The sequence below is a fragment of the Manacus vitellinus genome, unplaced genomic scaffold, assembly GCF_001715985.3.
Source record: "Manacus vitellinus isolate BGI_N305 unplaced genomic scaffold, ASM171598v3 scaffold_43_pilon, whole genome shotgun sequence".
Classification (NCBI taxonomy): domain Eukaryota; kingdom Metazoa; phylum Chordata; class Aves; order Passeriformes; family Pipridae; genus Manacus; species Manacus vitellinus.
In genome coordinates, this window is record NW_021940560.1 from 5,812,519 (window position 1) to 5,835,906 (window position 23,388).

General features: G+C 37.1%; 1 protein-coding gene across 3 annotated transcripts in view; it reads right to left on the reverse strand.

Annotated features, from left to right (window-relative positions):
* Window positions 1–23,085, reverse strand: part of SPOPL (speckle type BTB/POZ protein like) — a 50,670-nt gene extending 27,585 nt beyond the window's left edge. The window contains exons 1-11 of one of the 3 annotated variants that reach the window (XM_018078893.2): window positions 23,070–23,085; window positions 19,658–19,792; window positions 19,361–19,482; window positions 18,945–19,096; window positions 15,164–15,291; window positions 10,846–11,023; window positions 10,695–10,750; window positions 9,028–9,150; window positions 7,652–7,794; window positions 7,514–7,567; window positions 1,200–5,427 (exon numbers count right to left, since the gene is read on the reverse strand). In XM_018078893.2, coding sequence (XP_017934382.1) covers window positions 5,283–5,427; window positions 7,514–7,567; window positions 7,652–7,794; window positions 9,028–9,150; window positions 10,695–10,750; window positions 10,846–11,023; window positions 15,164–15,291; window positions 18,945–19,096; window positions 19,361–19,482; window positions 19,658–19,735 — 1,179 coding nt within the window. In that variant the 5' untranslated portion in view covers window positions 19,736–19,792; window positions 23,070–23,085 and the 3' untranslated portion in view covers window positions 1,200–5,282. Of the gene's footprint in view, window positions 1–1,199; window positions 5,428–7,408; window positions 7,568–7,651; window positions 7,795–9,027; window positions 9,151–10,694; window positions 10,751–10,845; window positions 11,024–15,163; window positions 15,292–18,944; window positions 19,097–19,360; window positions 19,483–19,657; window positions 19,793–23,069 lie in introns of those variants that run through there. The other 2 variants (XR_001921482.2, XM_018078894.2) reach the window with 2 other exon arrangements.
* Between the last annotated feature and the right edge of the window lie 303 nt (window positions 23,086–23,388).

Consider the following 23,388-nt stretch of genomic DNA (forward strand, 5'->3'; position numbering starts at 1 on the left):
AGACTGGTTAAGCTGGCACTACTCTGTAGGACATCAAACTGTCCCTTCAGTGTATGGTAGCATATATTACCAACTTGTTATTTGAGTTTTCCCTTTTTAACGAAAGAGAAGGACGTACACTGGACTGGACTGACACTGTAAAACACTCACAACAGAAGCATTCATCTCTAAGGAGAAAAGCTTTCTTTAAGTGCCTAGTTTCCTCACAAAACTATTAGAATTCATTTTACAAAGAAAATAGGTGCTTTTTTTTTAATCAATGTTCATTGAATCCATTTTGCTGAATAACAAAGAAAACTTTTGTATGATGACAAGATAAACACCTTGGAAGAAAAATTACTTCAGAAAGATTAAGGATAAAAATACAGCCTTCTAAAAAAAGAAATAATGAAGTTTAATATTTTTTTTACCTAAAAAATGAAGCTCATTTCAAAAAGTTGGACTTGCACAAATAATTCATATCACCACTCACAGTGGTAACAGTCCTGTTTCCCTTGCAGGTTACTGGAGTTGCCTGTGAAGGTGTGAGTTATGCCATTGTTAAACCTTGAGAATTTTACATGTACCTACACACAAACACTTTTAATGAGATAACTTACCTTGACATCCATTGTTTTCTGGAGTTCAGTGCATCCAAAGTCAAATACACAGAAGGCAACTCTCAATATCAACAGTCCTACATATGAGTGCAAAATATTTACAACCATATTAAACCCCATGAACTCCTCATAGAGATTACTCTAACAAACCACTTCTTCTGTAACAAATGCAAACAGCATTCCTGTTGGATGTGGTCATTATAAGCCTATACTCTTTGACAGGACAAAAGATCACAGTTTTTGATGGCAGGTGGAGAAAGACATCTTCATTACCACAGCACCAAGCCTTCTTCCCACCAAGCATCAGTCCAGACAGAGTCTGTGTAAAGGCAATCACTTCTCAGGTAGGCAAGTTAAGTTGTTCAGAGCTCTAAGATATTTGAAAGCGTCAAAATGGAAAAATAACTAAGTTAGTGGAGATCAAAGTCAGGCTGCAAGATGATCCTCCCCAGAAGAGGTTTCCAAAAGCACAGCAGTATATTTTTCACTAGACTCACAGTGCTGGTAAAATACCTTTCTCAAAGCAAAGGCAGCCACTGGGAACAGATACAGGGGAAAAAAAAAAAAGGCAAACAAATACAAGCCAGACAGACACATTCTGTATAAGTAACAACTTTATTGTAACTTGATGTGCTGAAACGCAAAAATATTTTCAGCAACAAGGTACAAAAAGTATTTCACCATTAACATCAGCTGATAAAAAAAGGCTGGATGGTTTGATACAACTGTTTACATATCTGAATTCTCTTAATCATTTCCACCCCAAAACAGGTCTAAGTCATTTCACTGGTTTAATTTCTAAAATAGGACTCATTGATCTTAAGCCTTCAAAAACCAGGTTACAAATACAGTGAAGTTCCTTGCAAAACACTTGAAATAGTGAATTCCCTTTACAAACATAGTCCATTTACTGTAAGCAGAAGCCAAGTTATGAGACTAAGTGTCTTGCTAGCTAAGGAGCTAAGCTCTGCACTAAATACACTATTAACACCAGACAAAGAGGACAGGTAACATTCCACTTGTCAATTAAAAAAAAAAACCAAATCAATTAAGCTTAGGAATTTTAACCAGCTGTAAAATTCAACAAAATTTAACATTTCAGGTAGCAACACCTCACATTTTCAATTCACTGTCTTCCATGAAACACAGTTTCAAATACTGCACATCATTTTATACTCCCAAGGGAGAAAACTTGCTGTGAGGATTTAAAAGGAACATAACCTCCATACAGGTCTTCTACTGATCTTCTGTGCAAAGGTGAATTTTATACTAAATACTCAATGTTTAGAAAAACATCAGAACTAGAGTAACTCTGTGTCCATGATTATCACGTTTTGACATACACTTATCTTGTAACAGCAAATATTATCACAATTTCACAAAATGATACCATTACTCAACTTGTATCTGTAATACTTATTCCACTTGTTTGTGTAGTTTCTACCTCGGTGAAACTGAATTTAGGAAGAAGAATCGACATGCAACTTTTCCATCTCAATTGAGTATCAAACAGCATTCTCCTTCATCTTTAAAAATACCTTTCACAAAGACCTTGTATCCTGTTAAACCTTCCCTTCACTGCAACAGTTTCCTAAAAAGGCACAATGTGTTCATACTTCTGCATGCAGTAAATGGACTAGGAAATAAGGATTATTTATTGAAGCAACTTCCACCCAAAGCATCTCCTTAGGAGAGGCTCGAATGGAAAAAAAAAAATATATATATATATAATACATAATAGCATTTTAACAGCAAATTGAGTCCTTATTTTTAGAAAGTCATTCTTGACAAAAAAAACACCGCACAGTCATACACACACGCGCACGCACACACAGGACACATGCAGGGTTCTCCCCAGAAAAGTATGGAAGCGGTGGTTCACATCTATCTGAGAGGGTAGTGTTGGCAAGCCAAAACATGGCACCTTCATACGTCATAGTCTTAATCTGGATAGAAAACTAAGGAAAAAAAAAAAAAGAACAAAACACAAAACTCAGGTTTCAGCCTGAAAAAAAAATTTAGATAGCTTTTTTTCGATCTGCTGCACTTTGAACTGACAACTGAGGCTTTGAAGGGCAAGTTCTTGAGGTGTGGGGAATGAAACGAAGCTACTGAATCCGAAGAAGAAGGTTGTAATTACCAGCTGTCCCGTTTCAGTGAGAACACTGCATGTAGGTAATTAAAGAGGTGAATAATTAGTGCATTCACTTAAGAATACAGCAATTGTTTTACCTGTTTCTTAAGAGCTGACAAAACTTGAAAATATACATAATAAATAAAATCAAATCTAAACAGATCAATCATCATAGGGCTTTTTCCTGTTAGTGTGACATCTGGTTTACACTGCCTGACTGGAGAAGGGGACACTCTACGATGTAGATGATATCACAGCACAGTGTCTGACATTTTTTGGTACCAAGTGTGCTATTAAGCTTCTTAAAAAAAAAAATTCACAGAAATCCTTAAGCTTTCCCTCTGATTACTCTATGTTGTTACTTCAGAACAGGCTGACCTGGGCAATCATTACACCAGTAACTATTCAAGTCACTTTGCACGTGAGAGCTGCGAGTTTTACAGTGATCAGCACGAGGATCTGTAGTCCCAACGCATTACACAGTGCAGCAAAAAAATCATGGTTTTGGAATAATTGCCTTTACTCTCTTATTGTGGAGAATGCCTACGAGACCTTATTTCAGATAAATACCTAAAAACTGGTAAAAGGATAAATCTCTACAAATATATAACTTGATGCCTTCTGTACTAGTTAAGTTTCCGATTTTACACTTCATCCATCATAAAGATTTAGTCAGAAGTCAAGAAGAAAATGCACATTTAGAGGTTTTAGTCTTCAAAATTGGACTGGATATTTTTTCCTATTTACCTTTGCTAGTGCCTTACAAGAAGCCAAAGTATAAAACTATATATTCTTTCCTCCAAAAATTTTGTTCAGAGCAATTCAGATGAATCTGAATGAAATGAGTATGGAGATAGATTTCAAGACAGTAAACAATTCAAAATTCTTCCTCTTTCCTCCCTGCATAACTTTTTTTTAATAGGTCAACTCAAACCCTTATGCAAATACGTTTATAAATTAAGTGAGATCTCCTCTCATTCCCCACTGCTAAACCCAAGTCTTCCCAAATAAAAAGAAATACAGCATATTATGACTATTACAGTAAACTCAATGCAATAACTCAGGGAACATTTAGAGTGTGCACTACTGCAGACTTTTCCTCCCAATTGTAAACAAAGCTATCAAACACTGAGGATGTTGATATTAAAGCTAAGGTTCATATAATAAAGAACTGGCCCGTGACAAGCAGTTTACAAATGTTTCATCCTTTTCACATTATGCAGAATTTCAATACCATCCACAATGCTAGTACAATAACTGAAATGCAAGACTGAGCAAGTCTCTGCTTGCAAATACCATCTGACATTTCAGGGAAATACTCCTCGATGTGTACACAGCCTCCTCAGGTGTTAATGGAAGCTGTGCACATAAGTCAAGATGGGAAAAATCCCTTCAAAGTTTTTACCATTCACATGCCTTTTTCAAATAAGCGAAAATATTCTGTTACTTAAATATGAAAGCTTGCAATAGCCACCTTCAATTGAGTCTTAAAAAGACATGCCTTTCTTTTCTAACAAAACTAAATCCCATGTGGCTGTGGGCATCTTAAAATGTATCTAAAAAGTTAAGCCACAATTACCTGTACCTCATTAATTCATCAAAAGCAAAATATATATGTACCACACAACATATAAAAGTTACACATTAAAAGTGCATATTCAGAATCCATTTGGCCCATTTCCTCAATTTACATTTGGTCATTCTATGCATCCTTTACTTTTCTATGTTAACCACACACGTGGGATATAATTTTTCCATATACAACATTATTCCTTTTCACACTGAACTCTTTACCTCTCGTTCAGTTCTGCATTAAATGTAAACTAATGATGGACCGTAAAGAAACACAAGCAAGAGGTTTATTCTGTGTTTCTTTTCACCGCTTGGACAGTTTTGACACACACACAGTAAGCATTACAAACTGTAATGAAAATACATTTTTGGGCCAAACCATTGCATATTTGCCCCCACAATGAAAAATAAATTACGTTCAAAGCAGTATATTGCCATAAATAGCCTGTAGGCATTCGCTGAAGGTAAGCAGGCTCTCCCTATATTTAGCACTTGTCTAGGGTACATGATGTGCCTCTGGTTCAAGTGCTTTTAATGAGAGGCCAGTCAAAACCTTCCAGTTAGCACAGGACCAAACTATAATCTTTTTTTCTTTTCTTCTGAAAATAATGGAAGATCCCTTTCAAAAATTAATCTTCAGTTTTCAACTTTACTGCATTATGGAGCTAGTGCAATCCTGCAGAGCCTAGTCAAAAAGACAAGGCACATTAAAAATAATAATAAAAAAATCAAGATACATTAGACTATATGGACTAGAGAGTCATTGAAGATAATTTAAGGCCTTTCAGTGAATTAATCAGTCTAATTTAAAGCTGAGGATTAAACCATAAATTATCCATCTGAAAAGCAAACAATAGGCTTTTTCAGCTTCTGTTCTGTGGACAAGGATAACAAAAACTCTTGTTATGCTTTGTGAAAACACCTCTGGACATGGAGGAGTAGAGTCAGTCCAATTTCTCTAAAGTTCATGGAAGATTTCATGACTGTTTTAGCCGTTTGCGTGGAATGCCAAACTGTGGACACTGTGCAGACGCCAGTGCGCGAAAGGCCTCTGCTACTAAGTGAGGGTGGGAGTGGATCATGGACTTCCAGCCTGCTGTTTCCATTATGTCTGTTGCTTGGCTGAAAACAGAAGCATTAAGAACAGTCACACAATTTTACAAACCAAATGCACAGCGGAGAAGAGCAGGCAAGGCAGGGCTAGTGCAGAAGAGCCACTGTAAAATGACAGACGATGAAAGCCAGTAAGGATGCCGATGGACAGATGCAGCGAATTGCAATATGGGTTTATCATCATAATCAGATGTAGGACTATTCAGCACCAGCAAGACCTCAGCTACAGAACTACATCCATTACTGCGCACTGTTTTAGGATAACCACCTTGAAATTGCTCAGGAAAAACACTAAAATAAAGAGGAAGACTAGAGGAAAATGAGTTCCAGAGCAGAGACAAAAAGCAAGGCGAGACATGATAATCTCATTACATAAAAGGGCATGCTCAATTTGGGGAGAGAGAAGGATGACAAAATGAATCAGCTGAAACTGCAGCAAAAATGATGTAGTTCATCTACTATAAAGAGCCATGAAGACAGATTAGCTGGCTGGCTACAAAACCCTTCCCTGGGAGTCTGCAGTCTCGGTACCAGTGGAGCATACTTGAGAACATTCACCCTTTTTTTCAGTACAGATGATGGACTACATTCAAAATGGCTTTCAATGGCCACTGTTGATTTTTAACTAACATAGAAACAACAACAGATTTCAGCAAGTATTACACTGACATCCTGGAGATTAAAAACTATGCATTTACTCAATGTATGTATTTACTTTTTGGTGAAATAATATAGATGAAAGCAAAAAAATTCACTCTGCACATGAAGAATATTGCACTGGTTGGGATGAATACCACATTGACACAGGATAAATCTGTAATTTGGAACTAACATCTTATGCATCAATCCCAAATTTCTGTTGCTCTACATTTTCAGAAGCCTTTCATGAGCACCCTCATACTGTTTCAGGAACACAATCAAGTATAAAGTTAGCAGTTGACCTCTGTACCATATGATCTCTAAAACACCTTTGGCAGATTTCTAATGCAAGTCTTTAATCTTCTGCTGCAAGTCAGTAAAGGTAAGTGCCTTGAGAAACAAAACCAAAGTTCAGACTTCCTGGTGCCCAGAGTCAGTAAATTAAGCCAGGCCCTCTCACATTATTTCTCTGATTTACTGTGGATGCTTTAGCCGAAGCAAAGATGGCCAGCATGTTAGCTGGCAATTACTCAAGACTGAAGTCAGCTCAGGAACTTCCAAATCACTTGAGGAGAAATAAATACATCAACTAGTTTACATAGTCACAATTCTGACTTATCCTTATTACTGGTATTTTACTATTTACTTTCCACCAGCCCCTTCTTTTCCACATCATGCTCAATCATTAGGCCTGTGAAGCCTTTTTTATTCAAAGGAGAAACACTCTAATTTAAACTAACTGGTACAACCCAGCCTTTAACTTCTCTAGAGATCCTGACAGTAAGAAATAAATGCTCTACTGCCCTTTTACTGTCTGACCCCACCACTGGCTATTCCTGTCTTCTACCCCATGACTCACTTGAGCTGCTGCTGCAATCAGTGCCACAGTCTGAGCCACACAGTCTCAACCTATTTCCAGTGTAGGCAGGAGCACTCAGAGTCAGCCAGATCGGAGGGACCTGCCTGACTAGTTGTGTGGCCTCCAGAGCACCAGTGCTGGCATGTGGGAAGATGCACAAACATGTCCCCAAAGGCAAAAAAGAGCAACTGCCCTCCTGTCTTTGGAAATACGGCAGGCTCAGGCAACACTGCGGGCTCACACTGACCTAAGCAAGTCTTGAAACCACACTGGGGTTATCACTCCTCCAGGCACAAACCTGGTTAGTGAAGAGAATGGTTTCCTTTATAAAGGCTGCTGCCACCATCTCACAGCACTATGTCCCTAGGAGTGGGAATAAAAGCCAGCTATTGTTAGGTTCTCACACTGGAGGGCAGTTAACGCTCCCTGTCATTTAAAGGGGAAGTCACAATCATAACTGGGGTAGCATCTGCTGATTCCTACTTTACTTACAGTCAGTGACAGGCCTCAGTAGTGTGGAAATGAAGCAACAGTTCTTAAGATCTGCAGTCTATTTAGCAGTGTTTGTACAGAACATCGTGGGGCAGGGAAACTTACTTGCTATTCCAGTTTTTCCCATCTTTACACCCAAGTTGTCTAAGAACACTGCACCTGTAAGAGAGAATTGTGCCAATATTGAAAAGGTACACAAAGCATAAATACAAAGGTATTTAGAGTCCCATAAACAGTACTTGCCTGTTAATAAAGTCTATTGCTTGTGCTTTTAACTGTTCAGCGCTGTGCAAATCTGCGAGGATAAGAATGTCAGCAACATTTTCTACGGAGAGGTTACTGCAGAGTGCTTCCTCACACATCACCTTCAGCCTTTCCAGTGCATACTGGTGAAAGAGAAAAACTACACTAATCATTCTCCAAACTCATTCCTTCTGCCCTTATCTCCACAGCTCTTAAGACAGTTCCAGTCATGAACGACTTGGTGCCTCCCAAGATTAACATCAAACCTCCTCCAAACATGTACTTCAAAACACAATATGCTATAGTGAAGAGTTCTCAAACATAAGACATGCACTAGGCTTGACCAACTGATCAAACACTTCACCCACAGAACTTTTATTAAAACAACAAAAATGACTAATTCAGAAGTTTTCATCTCCTTTCAGTTTGGTAAGGGAGGAAGAGCAAGGAACACACATGGGCTCTTTATCAAAATCAGAATTAGACATGTTCTTATCTCAAAGCAAGAGGCAAGATATTATATAATGGAGAGTTTCATCAAACTGTCCTAGGCAAAATACATTAGCCTATTTAAAACTAGCCTGTTTCAAGTTTAGCCCCAACCCATCTTTGAATTTCTTAATTTCTGTCATACCTTTGACACAGCCTACCAGAAATTTGATATAAAACAAATGCATTCTCATATTATATTTTGCATGAATAAACTGTGCTTCTTTTTTTGAAAGATGACACATTATGAACAGTTTTATTTTCTGGTAATGCAGACGTACAACTGTACCTTATAATAGTCTCTACATTTATCAATTATTCCCTAAATAAAGGCCATCATTCATAAAATAACTTTAATTGCTGAGCTGCTGTAAGTCCCTTTATCTCAAAAAGCACAGCAGAAAGAGTATTTTTCTATTGAGCAACAGTTTAAAGAGTAGACAAGATCCTAACACGGAAGAGATAAAAGATTAGAACTGTTATGTTTGTAGGGAAGACAAAAAGATTAAAGTTCTAAAGTAGCAATACTTTAGGGAGCAGTTAATTCACGAATTTGTATAAATCTTCTTGAAGAACACAAAGATATAGGATATATTTTATTCAAGACCAATTTTCCAAATCATATTAATAATCCTCAAATTCCAAAAAAAATTGATAGTAAATAAATATCTGAAACACTTCTGTTTAAGAAAGATTTATCAGCCTTCCACTTCTAAAAACAAAAAAATAAAAATCTACTCTTTCCCATCTTTCTCCATTTCTGATGAGATCTGGTTCTCATATTTAAAAAATCAAAGTATGTATCAATCTGAACCTAAGATTTTTTTTTTACACGAATATTCCACAAGCAAACATGAGGTTTGAGAACTTCAGAGTCAACTACTTACTTTGTCTGCAGCTGCCAACAAATTGTCAGCCATTTTTTCAAGGTTTGGTGCTTTTCCTGTGTAAATGAATCTCATCATTTCTTTAAAAACTTCAGGGTCTACATCATTTATTTCTACACGATTCTGGGAAAGAAGAAGAATCAATAAAAGTCTTTTAAATTTAAAGTGAATATCCATTATCATCTGCATGCACACTACAAGTTTTCATTTGCCATCCATCATACAAAATCCTTACAAAATTAAGTTAACATTCAACAAAGTTAAGCAGAAAGCAACCAAAAAAGCTCTCAAAAAGTCAGGTGGAAATCATTGGAAAAGCTTCAGCAATAAAAAGTAATGGCAACTTTCTTTCTAGAAATGTATAACTCTGGAATCTATCATACAGATTGTACATAAAAATCAAGACACAGTTTCAGGAATATTTAAAAATGCTTCAAAGGTTCCAATCCAACAGCAAAGTGTTTGGAATATCAGAAGTCAGAGCAGCAGACGGAACAAGTTGAGGCATTTTTCGCTTGACTTCAACTAAGTCCACACAACCTATGTTTTGTTCTCAGAATCCAAAAAAGCAAACAAAGCAGCACATTGAACAGGCATCATGTAGTTGAAGACCATCCTAATACAACAGTGGTATTGCATGTTTGACCCAACTCTACAGCAGCATTCCCTAGAAGCAACTAACGAAGTAGGAAATTATGTCAGAGATGTAGAATGAAGCATCAGACTTTTGAATGGAGTACAAAAATCACAGGCCATCAGCACACAAGAGGCACTGGTGTGTTCTGGTTCCCTATCACACTACTTAGGAGTTGGGCTGTGCTGGACATTTACTGCTAACAAGAAGACAAAGGCCTGGCATGGCACATTACTGAAGCTGTAACATGGCTGTGTTTCTTTCAGCCCAAAAACCTCAATAAAATGCTCCAAATATTCCAATCCCACCTGTGAAAGTTTCCAAGCTGGAGAAGTGCAGGGAAGCAAAGTGCCATGTCTGTGAAACTCAATTGTACTACAGCACCATATCCCTCTGGTATATTTGCTCACACAGTGGCATCCTGCAGCCTTCAAGAACAGGTGATGATCATCTATTCCTATTTTTCATATTCTTTTTCATGAAAGACACAAACAACTCCTCACTGTGGGAGGTAACAAGAGCATAAAAGCAGAAGCAGCTCTCTGCTGATTAACTATCCATCCAAAACACTTACACAGGTCAAGTGCCTGCAGAAGCTGTGAATGAAAAGCAGTGTTTCACTGCCTCAGGGCTTAATTTGAATCATAATTCACCCCTTGTTTCTTGGCTACCATAAAAAAATGCTTTAATACACAATAGTAGAACCTTAGTCAAGTCAATCAGCTTATGTGAAGATAAAAACTAAAGCAGAAAGGGGCAGAGATTACCAGGCCAATTACAGCAGTAGCTAATGTTTAGAAACATCATCTAGGGCAGACACAAGTACCTGAAAAAACAAATCCTGCAGCACCTCTCTGTTCTATCTACACAAACTCCCTCAGAACTCACCAAGAGAGAATTCAGGAGCAGTCCCTCTTCCCCCCATGCATCCTCATCACACAGTTCTCATCTTCCTCAATCTGCAATACCTCGAGTTTTCTGCAAGTTTTCCCTTTTTCACAAAGTTACAGGTAATATTTTCAGTAAAGCTTACCTTTTTGCTTTCCTCCATTTCATGTTCAAACATTGCATTAAAAACTGGAGATCGTGCTGCATCGAGAAAAGTTAAGTATTAAATATAATCAAATTTTAAACTCTAAGCAATTTAAATTACAAAATAATAGCGAGACAAAAGTAGAAAGTACCTGCAAGGACAGATTTATGAGCTTTGAATTCTTGTCCTCCTACATAAAAACTGCAATCTGTAAATCTTGTGGTTTCCCAGAGATTCCCTAAATCTTCTGCTAGTCGACATTCAGGTACCTTCAAAGTGTTTGTATTAGACTGTCCTGATATATTTACTGAGTCTTGGACCACGCTTACCTAACAGAAAATCACAGCAAGACAACTCCTTCATAACTGAATGCCAATAATAATAATATTTAAATTACAGTACCTATGGCTAGAATTTCAGTAATTCCAAAGAAAAGCAAAAAAACAGTGATGTTTCTGGCATTAGACCAGAACCATAAACTAATGCTTTACAGTTTACTTTTAAGTAAAATACAACAAATAGGGCTTTACTTAGAGACTCTAATATTATTTACTTATCCAACCAAAACAAAAAGAAAGAGCACAATAGCACATGCTACCTGAAAGACATGCCAAAGTAAATAAGTTGAGGAGAGATATGGTTCTTGGGATATCAGTGGAATCAAAAAAAACATTAACAGTTTAACTATTTCAGAGTTAAATTACCAGTTCGACACTTTACACTTAAATAAAATATATACAAAATTTTATACATATCATCAGGATCACAAGGTCACAGGAACTTTTCATAAGAATAACCCACAGAAATTTTTAATCAGATAGCCTTTATTTTAATGACAGTAAGTTCATACTTAACCTGCAATGTGGTAATGCAAACTAAGTGCAAGTAACAGCTCCTTCCTTATTTCCTTTTACTGTGTCCAGCTGAGGCAGGAATCACAAGTGATTGTTTTCCAAACAAGATTAAAAGCCATTATTTTCAAAATACCAGATGTAGTAGGTAACTTCAATAATGAAATGCATGCTCACAGGATGTAATTTCTGTACAGAACTACTGAAGAAAATGGTGAAATATGTGTATTTGAAGTGAATATATTGTCATTATGCTCCATGTTTAAGTCTTTCACATAAGAAGTAAACAGGTCAGTAGCACTCCTACTTGCTTTTTTCAGGGATCTTCATATGCTGAATCCTTTTAATGAGGGAAAACATTAGAGCTCAGCAGGTTTTGCTTCTCTTGTCTGAGAGCACACACATGAGAATAAAATCTTTGTAAAGAGCCATGCTACAAGACCTTGGTCACTCCATCTCCAAAATACAGAAAATTAGGGTTATATGTTAAGAGAAAATGCTGATACTGCCAGGATCAGGGTTTTGATTGATTTCCAGAGGCACAGCATCTGGAATAAATCTGGCATAAAGCAAAAATAGCACAGCTAAGCTTCACAGAAAGTTGGAGCACTGCAAACCAAACTCCAGACCAGAGGAGGAGGAGGATGATCCAATTATGACAGCAGCTTGGGGATTTGAGTCAGTGCATAATTCCCTGTATCAACCCATTCCCCCTTGTGAATATAAGACATTCCTTTACATTCTTCCACCTTTTAAAGGGAAAAAAAAAAAGAAACCCAAAGCACTGCAAATCTTCCCTGTCACGGTAAGACTGTACATTTATAAAACTGAAAAAATTTATAGAGCTATCGTGTTCTCTATTTCACAGTTTTCACACACACAGTGATTTCAGGAGATAAACATACACACAAAGGAAGTTTTAGCTCAGCCAAGCTCATCTTCTGTTGCCAGAGGAGAGCTGTGCTTCTCCAGAGCCTTGACTCAAAGTTCCTGATCCCCGTTGTCCACTCAGCATCCTCTTGGTTGCTACAGACAGTGCCTAAGAAGGTCATCTACACACTCCTCATGTGCACCTAAACTGATCACTGACCTTCCAAGCTTCCATTTTAGAACACTTTCTAGTATATATTGAAAGTTGTGCAACACAACAATTTACTATGGTTTTAACATATAACCCGAGCAAAATTTTAATTCAAGGCTCCTCCACCTGAGTGGCCCGGCATGTATTGTCTATAAATAGCAAGAACTTTTAAATATTCTAAATACAAAGGCTTGTAGGGGTCTGATGTTTCATATCTCACTTGTCCAGATGATATGCTTAAAATCAACCGCATTTTCCTTTTTTAATTTATTTAAATCAAGCTGAAATCCAACCAAGTTAATCCCATAAAATGACTGAAAATTCATCAACTTGAACAAGTTCTGTGTGTGAGACATTATTGTATTAACTGATATAATTTTCTTGATTTTGAATCTGTGGTGATCTAATAGTAAAAATATAAGTGATTCCCTAGACTACTGTCATGCTAAGCCAGGTAAGAGATCTGTGAAAGCACTCATGAGGAAAAACATCCCTGCAGAGAATATACTATTCCATTAGCAAATGAAAACACTTGTAAGGCTTCAGTACTTTGAGATTATACACAAAGGGAGAATTGAGTGAAACAGAGATCAGTTCACTTAAAAAAAAAAAAAACAACCAAAATTGAGGTTGTATTTAATCACAAGGTCACTTGTCAGTGGCAGCACTAAGTATTTAAACTTAACAACCCTTCAGGTTCCAATCCAAGGGCATATCCAGCTGATCTTAGGAACCTTTGGCAACACAGAATATCTTTTGCTGCCAAAGGTGACCAAATAATCTTCCTGCAATCCAACAGGAGGAAGAGCCAACCAACACAGTCGGCCTTTACTAAATACCTGCTGTGTCTGACAAGTCTCATGCAATATAGTTTTAAGTGGTAAGTCAGTTTTCCAACCAGGATACAAGTAGGAAGGCAAACACAGAAATTAGCACTTAAAGTTAAGTTTTAAAAGGACAAAAACTTCAGACTTGTCTATAGAAAGAGGTCCTTCAAACAACACCTGTTATTTCTAACGGCAGCTGAAGAGCTAGAATCACATATCTAAATAAATTCTTAAAATATTTGGATTGCCATTTTTTCCTTTATCCTGAAATAAGCCAGAAGTTATTTTAACATGTTCACTATGCAGAACTGCATGTTTTACTTCCTTCAGCATTTATAATCAGAGTAGGTCAAGCACTTCACAAAAGTCACTCACATTAAAACATCAAAAAATTTTGTAGGGAAATACAGTTATATGCAAAAATTAGCATCAAAGTTTAAATAACAGTATTTCTCTGTGGAAAATTCAATATTTCTTCTTTTTTTTTTTTTACTTCATTTCTAAAATTAGAGAGTGATCTATTTCCAAAACCAAACACTACTTTTAAGAGCTGTTCATTTACATCAAAGTGTTCATTAAGAGGACAACTTAAAATGAGAAAATACTCAAAAGTATCTTTATAAAACCATAAAACACTTGTTTTATCTGCTTTTATCACCCAAATAATTGTATTCATAACAAATTTATCATGCAGCTAATTTAACTTGTCTAAATGAAAATAAGATGCACTATATTTGCAATATCTAGTCTCAAGGGCCACATTTCAATTATTCTTCCTACCCAGCATAATGACATATAATTAAATTGTAATCTTGCCAAGACAATTTTACACATTTCCTGTAAATACACAGATCAAAGCAAACTTATTAGCAGTTAGAGCATCTATCATCCTCCTAAGTCACTAATCACTTTATGGCAGCCCAGATAACTGGCCAATGTATATTTAACATACACTCTACTTACACTGCTACTTTCCCTAGTTTCCATTTTTAACACTAAGTAAGCTTTTTACTGAATTTCAATATGATAATTTAGGTTACCAACATAACTGATATTATGGAAACGAACGATAATACTCCATGAATTTAAATTTATACCACAGCTCTCAATACTAATTTTCAGTATCAAGTACACCTTCTACAGGACACTTGCATTTGCCCAGAAAACAAAATGTAACAATTAGTACAAAAATAAAGTGTTTAATTTACTGGGAAGACCTGTTAATTGGTTAAAGCCATCAATTAGGATATTACAGGAACAAGATTCTGGCAATTAGCTGGGTGTTTTTTATAACATGAACCAGTACGTAAACATTTCCTTTTGCTTATCCAGAGAAAAACAATCCTCTAATTCCAAAGAGAGCTGCTTTAAATAAAAGTGACCTCAGTAAAACAGCACTTCTATAGACAGCATATATGCATATGCATAAGTAATTCTACAGTTCATTCTAACGTGATCCTGACAGATTCATGGAGAAGTCCAACAATTTCCAAGTGATCAGTTCAGACATTTCACATTTCAGCACACATGCATCAAAAAAGAAAACAAAATGCAATGCAGACAAAGCAAGTAAATGTGTATTTTACACGTTTACAGTAGACAAGGTCTAGAGTATGTTACTGTTAAAGTCAACATAAATCTCTAGTTCTTAGAATATAAACCACTTTATTTAAAAGTTTACCACTCAAAACCTCGCAAATATCAACTTACCTCACAAAATAACGTAAGCTTGTCATCTGGTAGAAGACCATTAGCTTCATCTAGCAAAAAGTCTCTTCGGATAAATTTCTTAAACCCCCAGTCCTTGCCTTGCACAAATCGATAGGCTCTTTGGCTTTCTGATAACAAACAGTTATGGACAAACAGAGCAAGTTAAAGGCAAATATTAACAAACAGCAACACCTCATTCTACATCAAGGCTAAGTGTTAATAAAAAACCCCGAATCAATATCACACATTTGGATCGTGTGCCACATTTCTAGAAAACCCACAACTGATTAAAAGCTTTTTAATATTGCAATAGTGTTATTTTATAAAACACTTGATGGAACATAGTAGAGCACAATTTGCAATTCAAACCATATCAACTCTTTAGATCTATCTTTGGCACCTCCCAGCATGAGGAGTCTTTCAGTTCATGTTTAAGAATGCCAACGTGTCAAAACACAAATTGTTCACAGGGAAGTACCATTACAATGAATTTGTCACCACAAACACATCCTGACAATGCTCTGCGGTTGTCATAACAATCTGTTTTGACTTCTTCCTGAAATGGAAAATCTTGTTTCACAGGTTGAAATCAGTTAGAAATACAGTAGAAGCATTAAAATAGCCAAGCAGAAATATAAGTTTTCAAGTAGCAAACTAATTTTTGGTCATAAAAAGATATTATTTACTTTTACATTTACCTTTTATCCATAGTTATATGAATTTTTTTTAAATCCATTAGATTTGCTGTGACCACACAACTCTTATTTTCCAGTTCTAATGTTCACAGCCCAAAAAAACAGTTTCCACAGTCATCTCAGTGCAAACACATATAATTCAGTAAGATCAGGTATTTTGCATGGCTTGTTTACTGTAAAGTGTCACTTGTTTCCCAGATTGAACCACAGGAAAGAGCACCATATACTTTTATGTAGAACTAAAACACGGGAAAGAAGTTGTTTGGGAAAGGCTTTAAGAATACATATAGAATAAAGTATATTCTGGATTATATTTAGAAAGATCATTCAAAATGAAGAGAGCAAGAATACTTCTGAAATAAGACCAGAGGGGAAGCAGGGAGGGATCTCACGAAGAATTCTCCAAGACAGAACTTTCATTCCAAAAGAGCTGGGCAAGAAATGCATCACCATCTGATTTGCTGGATGGGGAGATGCTTTAGCCTTCTGGAGAGCAATTCAGAAGTTTAAGTCAGAAGTTTGTATTAAAAGGAAAGTATTTTTCATGACAGAATCTGTTAAAATATCAATTCCTTCTACAACCTCCAAAATAAAGCCATGTGAGGAAAGTCACACTTCTCTAGACTAATTAACTTGGTAGCATCACTGGAACACACCTGACCACGTACTACACTGTGTATGTTAGAAAACATACATATCATACATTGTCCTCACCACCAGTAGCTGGAAAAATGATATTCAGAACAGTTTTTCACTAGAATTATATCAAGAAAAATGCAGTGTAGAGGTTTTGATTGTATTTTCAGAATGCAGTGAAGAACCACTCAGGAACTGACACTGCAGGAGGTGTGATGTCTCTGTCCCTGTCACCTTATCACACCCGTATATCAACTACAACCCCTCACTTGTGCAGAGCACAGAAGGAAATGCACTCACTGAAGTGCAGTGTGGGCTTTGAGGGTGACACAGCAAACACAAAGCACTGTTCACCTGTTTAAATCTGGACACCAAGGAAGAAAACCACATTTTAAAAAATATCGTATAGATTTTTAGGCATCTAGATTAGTGTTTTCACATACTGGCCAACTTTCAACCTCATTAAATTGAATGAAAAAAAAATAAATCAGAAAATCACATTCCAAAAGGGTTCAAAACTTTCTTCTCTAGATTCAGTCCAATCCTTTAATCTGCAGACTTAGATTTTACTCTTACAAGCAACAACCAGTGTTAACCCCCAAATTAAGTCATCAGTAGCACTTTAAGTATAAAAAACCACAAAAATAAAGCAGCATAAAAGTATAAATGTTTTTTTTCCTTTTCATAAAGTTAAAATGTTAGTTTGCTCTCTATTTTGCACACAGCTTCATCACTTGAAGGCAGCAGTCTGTGCATGAATTATCAATTTAAAAAGGACATCTGAAGTGGGGCATAATTTCACTGTATAAATAAAAACATGGCATCTCCAGCAGATGGCAAATGGCTGGAAAGTCCAAGGAAAAAGATTTCTGTTGCTAATTTTCCAAAGTGAAAAGATATTTACATTTCCTGTGGTGCCAAATACAGCACAGCTACTATTGCAGAAACTGAAGACACACCTACTCACAGGATTTTGGGGTTTTGACACCTTGTGATTTTTAGCATTGCAATGGATAATGAACCAGCTGAGAGCTTTTAAGTCAGAATTAGAGGGCAGGCCAATGTCAGCAATGCTGTGCTCAGTGTCTGCTCAGACCTACTGATCAGGAAGAAACAGGTCACTGGAGATTGGGGTCCTGGTAGACAACAAATGAATGAGAGCCTGCAGTGAACCCCTAAGGCAAAAAAGGAGCAGCAGCATCTAGTTAAACACTAAAACAAGCTGCCCAGATAAGGTGTGGAGTCTATATCCTTGGAGATATCCAAAGCATGACAGGTCCCAAGAAAACTGCCCTAGTTGACCATGCTTTCAGCAGGGGGGTTGGGGTAGACAGACTCCAGAGGTCACCTGCAGCCTTAGCAATTCTGTGATTATCTCAAAATATTTTTTGATGCACACACTGCAGTTTCACATTTTATCACAAACACCAATCCACTACTGGACTAGAAGATTGTCTCAAGCCAAAAAATTCACCAAATGTATACAAGTGTATCTTTGCTCACATGAGCTCCAGAATCTGGAGGCTTGCAGGGAACGGAACCATCTCCATCAGTGAAACATATACATGAAACACAAACATCTACTTCCCTTCCAAAAAATCCCACAATTTAATTTTTAGATTTGCACTCAATTCTGTGGATTTACTTAAAGATTACAAATGGGCCTAGTTACACAAGGAGAAAGAGCATCAACTTTGGGTACAAGAACTGCAGAACTTTTTAGCAGAAATTCAGAACTCGCAACAGAACAGACCTTGCAAGATCTCTTAAATCCTGGAGTAAAAGGGATTATTCATATACTGGACTTGCAGCAGCACAAATTCAATGCATATCAGCAATAAATTACACATTTTCACGAGAATTCCAGCTTTCCCAAAAAGCATTTCCAATGAAGGTGGGGCTTCCATATGACCCTTCCATACATTTTTCATATCGACGCAACAATTAAAAACAAATCACCAGTTATTCCAAAGTCTTCTAATTCCCTGGGTACATGGCTCATGTTTTTAAACCAATTCCAGTGTAAATCAGATGAAACAGGCCAAAACATTGTAAAGGAGTACCTAAAAAAAACCAGCCATGCATGTTTATCTAATTAACTATGGAAATCAAACACTTCCAACTTTAGCTACAAACAAGCAAATATACCCCTACTAACAGGAAGTAAGAATAATCTGCTAGAAAAAGTAGGTGACAAGAATCTGGAGTGACAGCAGTTAGCAATGTGCTGTAATTTATACTGCTCAGGATAAAATTAACATAGCTCAGTGATCAGAAACGTGCGAAACATGAACAGGAGTTTTTAATTAAGTTTCTAAAAGGAAATTAAAAAGATATTTTTAAAGTTTATCTCAGTATTAAATTCTGTTCTCAACTGAAAAAAATTACATTGCTGATGTTCTCCAGGATGTTCTTACAAATCCACATGCAACACATTCATATTCCCTTACCCATTGCTTTTGTTTCTTCTCTTTTAGCATTCAGTAGGGAAAATTTGAATTTTGCTCTGACTTCACTTTTTGGACAACTGACTAGAAGCAAATATAATGACAGATAGTCTTTGCTTTCATCATCTAATCCCTTTGGATTCACTCTCAGGCACCTGAAAAAAATGGACAAATTGTAATTTTTAAATGGTATCCACAATAAATTCAGAGATATTTCTACAAGACACAATGATACATGCTACCAAAACAAATGTTCCCCTTGTGACTGCTGAAACTTTGAAATAAGAACCAATTCAAACATATAGTAAAATTCCAAGAAATGTCCAAGTTTTAAAATTTATCTGTAATTTAACTTCAGATTTTTGTAAATAAAAAACCCCCCAAAAAACCGAAAGCAGTTGCTAGAATAAAGACCTTACCACTTCATTTTGTCATTTGGCCCTGACGAAAAGGTAGAACTCTTTAAAACTTCACCCATTTCTTCTCGGCAAAAACTGAAGTTATTAATGGTCCACATGTAGGAAAATTTTACTACTTTAACCTGAACAAAAGATGTAGAAAATATTAAGAAAATTTAATTTACATATCAAGCATTAACTATGAGAGCTAGTTAGACTGTCAGCTATAATCTTTCAACATGTCAATAACTTTAGATTTTTTTTTTTAAACAATAACTTCGACTAGAAAATAAAGCCATTGGAATTTATGTAGATTACCTGTGTGTAACACCAGCTTTCAGCCACAGGTCCACTGGACATCTCCCCAGGAGGAGGTGGGGTGGGAACCCTTGACATTGCCACTTATTGCAGGTTTATAGAATCAAGACAGCAATCCAAACTTCAGTAATTCTCCTAAAAAAAGTAATTAATAGATTTTGTTCACCCTTTTTAAAGTGTGGGAATTACAGAAATAAACATTACTAAATGATGTATCTGAAAATTAAACCTGAAAATTAAACCTGAGAAGAGGACAATGGCTCTGCTGGGTGACACACTTTTAACAACTCTTGGTGCTCAAAACCTGCAGGCTGAACTCATGCAATGCTTTACAAAAGTAAGCTCCTACGTATGCATCACACAACACCACTAATGACCATATTTCAACACCCCCTTTGCAAATTACCACCTTGACCACTCCAGTCATGTTACAGCTTTCTTTAGGATCTTCTCCTTTGATTTGCAGAATAACCAGGGCCTTGTGAACACTCAGTTATTAGTACCAAAGCTTTAGTGTTCCACACAGGCATCATTCAGCCCTAGAAGAACATCCAGCCACCTGGGAGAAGAATATGTTCACACAACCCTGAGATTTCTAAAGGGAGGGTAAGAAATTAAACTTGCATTAAAAGTAGTATTTCCTTCACACGTCTTTTATGGATGCCTTGTATCTTTAACTCCAAGAGCTTCTACTCAAGAACTAAAATCACCACACCACAACCATGTGCTGGTTCCCTGTTCAAGTACAAAGCTAAAAACCAGTTTGAAGTCAACTCACCAACTCTCCAGAACTTTCTAACTGCAAATGAAGCAATTTTGTTATGAATTACCACCTAATAGAGTACTACAGTTTCTCCTGCCCATCAGGAATTGAGTCACATGCCCAGATCCATCACATAATACCTAAAGACACATCATTAGTCAGCCTACTCGCCTTTGAACCTGGCTAATGAGAGAAGGTGGGCCCATCAGAGGTAGCTCTGGGTTACTGGGCTGACTCTGCTCTAGGGAGGGTTTGCTCTCACCTGCAGACAGGTTCCTGCCAGAAGCACAGCCTTTCACTTAAGCCGCTCCATTAAGTTGCTAAAAAGTGAAATGAACCCTGATCAAACCAGATGAAAGTCAATTATTTCTGCCACAAAACATTTTCTCTTAGTACAGAAAGTTTCTTTAAACATACCCTGCTATCACTTAGGGCAACAATCTTCCCGCAACATTTGCCATAAAGGTCTTTTTAGCTGTGATAGAACAGCATTAATTGCCCTACTCAAAAGACCTGATTGCACATCACCAGTACTGTTGGAACTCTCAGAACTCTTCCTTCAGGGATGGGCAACACTTAGAAACAAGGTTTCATGCAAACATTGGTAAGAAGATACTGCAAGACCACATGTAACTCATGAGGTAAAGGAGTTTATTATTCCTACAGGAAGAATTCTCCTTTGTGAATGGCTGTGATCCTCAGTGGATGTTTTCCCACCCACCTTTCTGGTACTGCTTCTCACTCAGTTGTGGTATGAAGTAGCCCTTCCACATTAAAGCCTGCTGACATGGGGATCTGAATCACAAAAGTATAAAACCCTGAAAACAAAGCTAATTCCCAGTTTTTACCAGATGAGGAAGCAGATGATATATAATCACTCTACTAATAGATCTGCTAAGACAGGATGAAAACAAAATATTGAATAGGTCTCCTGCAAGATATGGATCACTGAGACACTGAAGACTAATCATAACTACAGTTCAGCTGTCTCTCATAAATGACTTTTTCCCAAATAAAACTTGCATTTATTTACAACAATATTTAGTACTTAATTAGTACTTGTCAGAAATGAAAACTAGTAACAAATAGCACCCCTAAATTTAATATAATAGAACTTGTTTGCCCCATATTTTAAGCAGGAAACATATGTATTGTTGTGTTTACACAGATTTTGCTTACAGGTTTATAACTGGCTTTGATTCTCTATACAGAACCATCCTGAGGAAAATTCCTGAGAAGGATACACATGAACATCTCTCTTTCATAAAGCAAATATTAGCACTTATATTACCATTATTTCAGGAAGCACATCCTAGTCAGTGATAACAACTGAAGCTGTTCCCCACACACATGATTGATTTTACGCAGAACCACATCCTGAAAGGGTTAGAACAGCTTAACTCAGCTTTACTGAACCTATTTGCTGCTCTTCAATTCTTCAAAGCTAAAACCATTCCTTATTCTGTCATTTGCATGAGATGCACAGGACTGTCTCATCTCTCATCTGTACCTCAATTCTTCAGTCCATTGGACCAGTCAGCTCCCTGTAACCATGAAGGAGCAGCAGATCTGAGACAAATTTGCTCTGAAGGGGTTTCTAAATTGAAAAAGCCTGAAAATAACTGCTGTACAGGATCTCTTTAAGAAAGTGTTCAGTGACCTCATGCCAGCTACCAGTAGCTACCTGTCCCCTCCTGTCTCACAGTTAAATCAGCCTGATTCAATAAGAATTTAACTCTAAGTAAAGGTAGTTATTTTCAATTATTTTCAGGTCCATCTGCTGCCTTGTCTCTGTACCACCTCTACCCAGGGCATCCATACTTTAGAGGATGCTTTCACCTGGTGCTTTTAATTCATTCAGGTCCTGAAAGAAGGCCTGATTTTACATAAGGACACTTTTCAGGTCTTTCAAAATAGCTTCAGCTTTTTGTAAAGCTTCCAATTAGAGCATTAGGATGAGGCAGCCGATTTTCATGACCTCCTGATACATCTCTGAGAAGCAGATTTACATCTCACTTGTTTTCACATGGATTTACTAAGCAAATCAAACTTTTCGATTGTGAAAACTGGGAGAAAGCAATAACTTTAAATACTTGATATTATCCTGGGAGTCTGTGCTGAGCAGCTGTTTGTATTTTTTAGTATGCCTGGATGCACAATTTTAAAAAGTCTTACCCACTCTGAGTGGCCACTGATGGTCACCAGGGCAAAGTGGACGCTGCATGGGAAGCCTGAAGGTGAGGACAGAGGTGCAACTACACACCCACCCTTTGTTCTGCTGAGCTCTGCGTGGGGAGAAGACTAAATACCACTTTGAAGAAATTGTTTATGAATCATTGATTAGCCACTGTCATCAGCTCTGACAAAAAGGTTTTTCAAGCACCAACCCCTCATCACAGCCCATTAGGGCAAATGGCTGGGAACAGAGAGAGCTGCAGTTCACAAAACCAGTTGGAGAGCGACTGGGCGGAATTAAATCAGTGAAGTGCAGGACGACAGGCCTGCTGTCTGCAGGATGAAACAACTTAGAGGGACAATTTTCATGCTACAACCTGCATTTATTTCTCTGCAGGCTATCCTGAACAAAGCACCAGAAGTGACAGGACATTATCAGGCCATAGCTCCAAGAGTTTTCAGGCAATGTCATACCTGTCTGGACAGGGCTCAGCAAACCAGTCAGTGTGGCCATTCTGCCAGGCAGGAATCTCTGGCCATCTGAGTGAGGAACTTGCACTGGGAACAGCAAAACAAGTTTTAGCAGATGAGGGCAAAACAAGTTTCTGGTTTTCAAAAGGAGAGCAAGATGTATTTTTGAAAGGTGTCAAGTACCTTTGCTGTTTGTTTGGGTTTTTTTTTAATGGAGTTTTTTTATACTGAATGGGGTACAGCAGTCAGTGCTGATTTTACTCCCTGAGAGTTTGAGTTTACTGTCTTAGAGAAAAAAAAAAAGAAAAACTCAAAGATACTT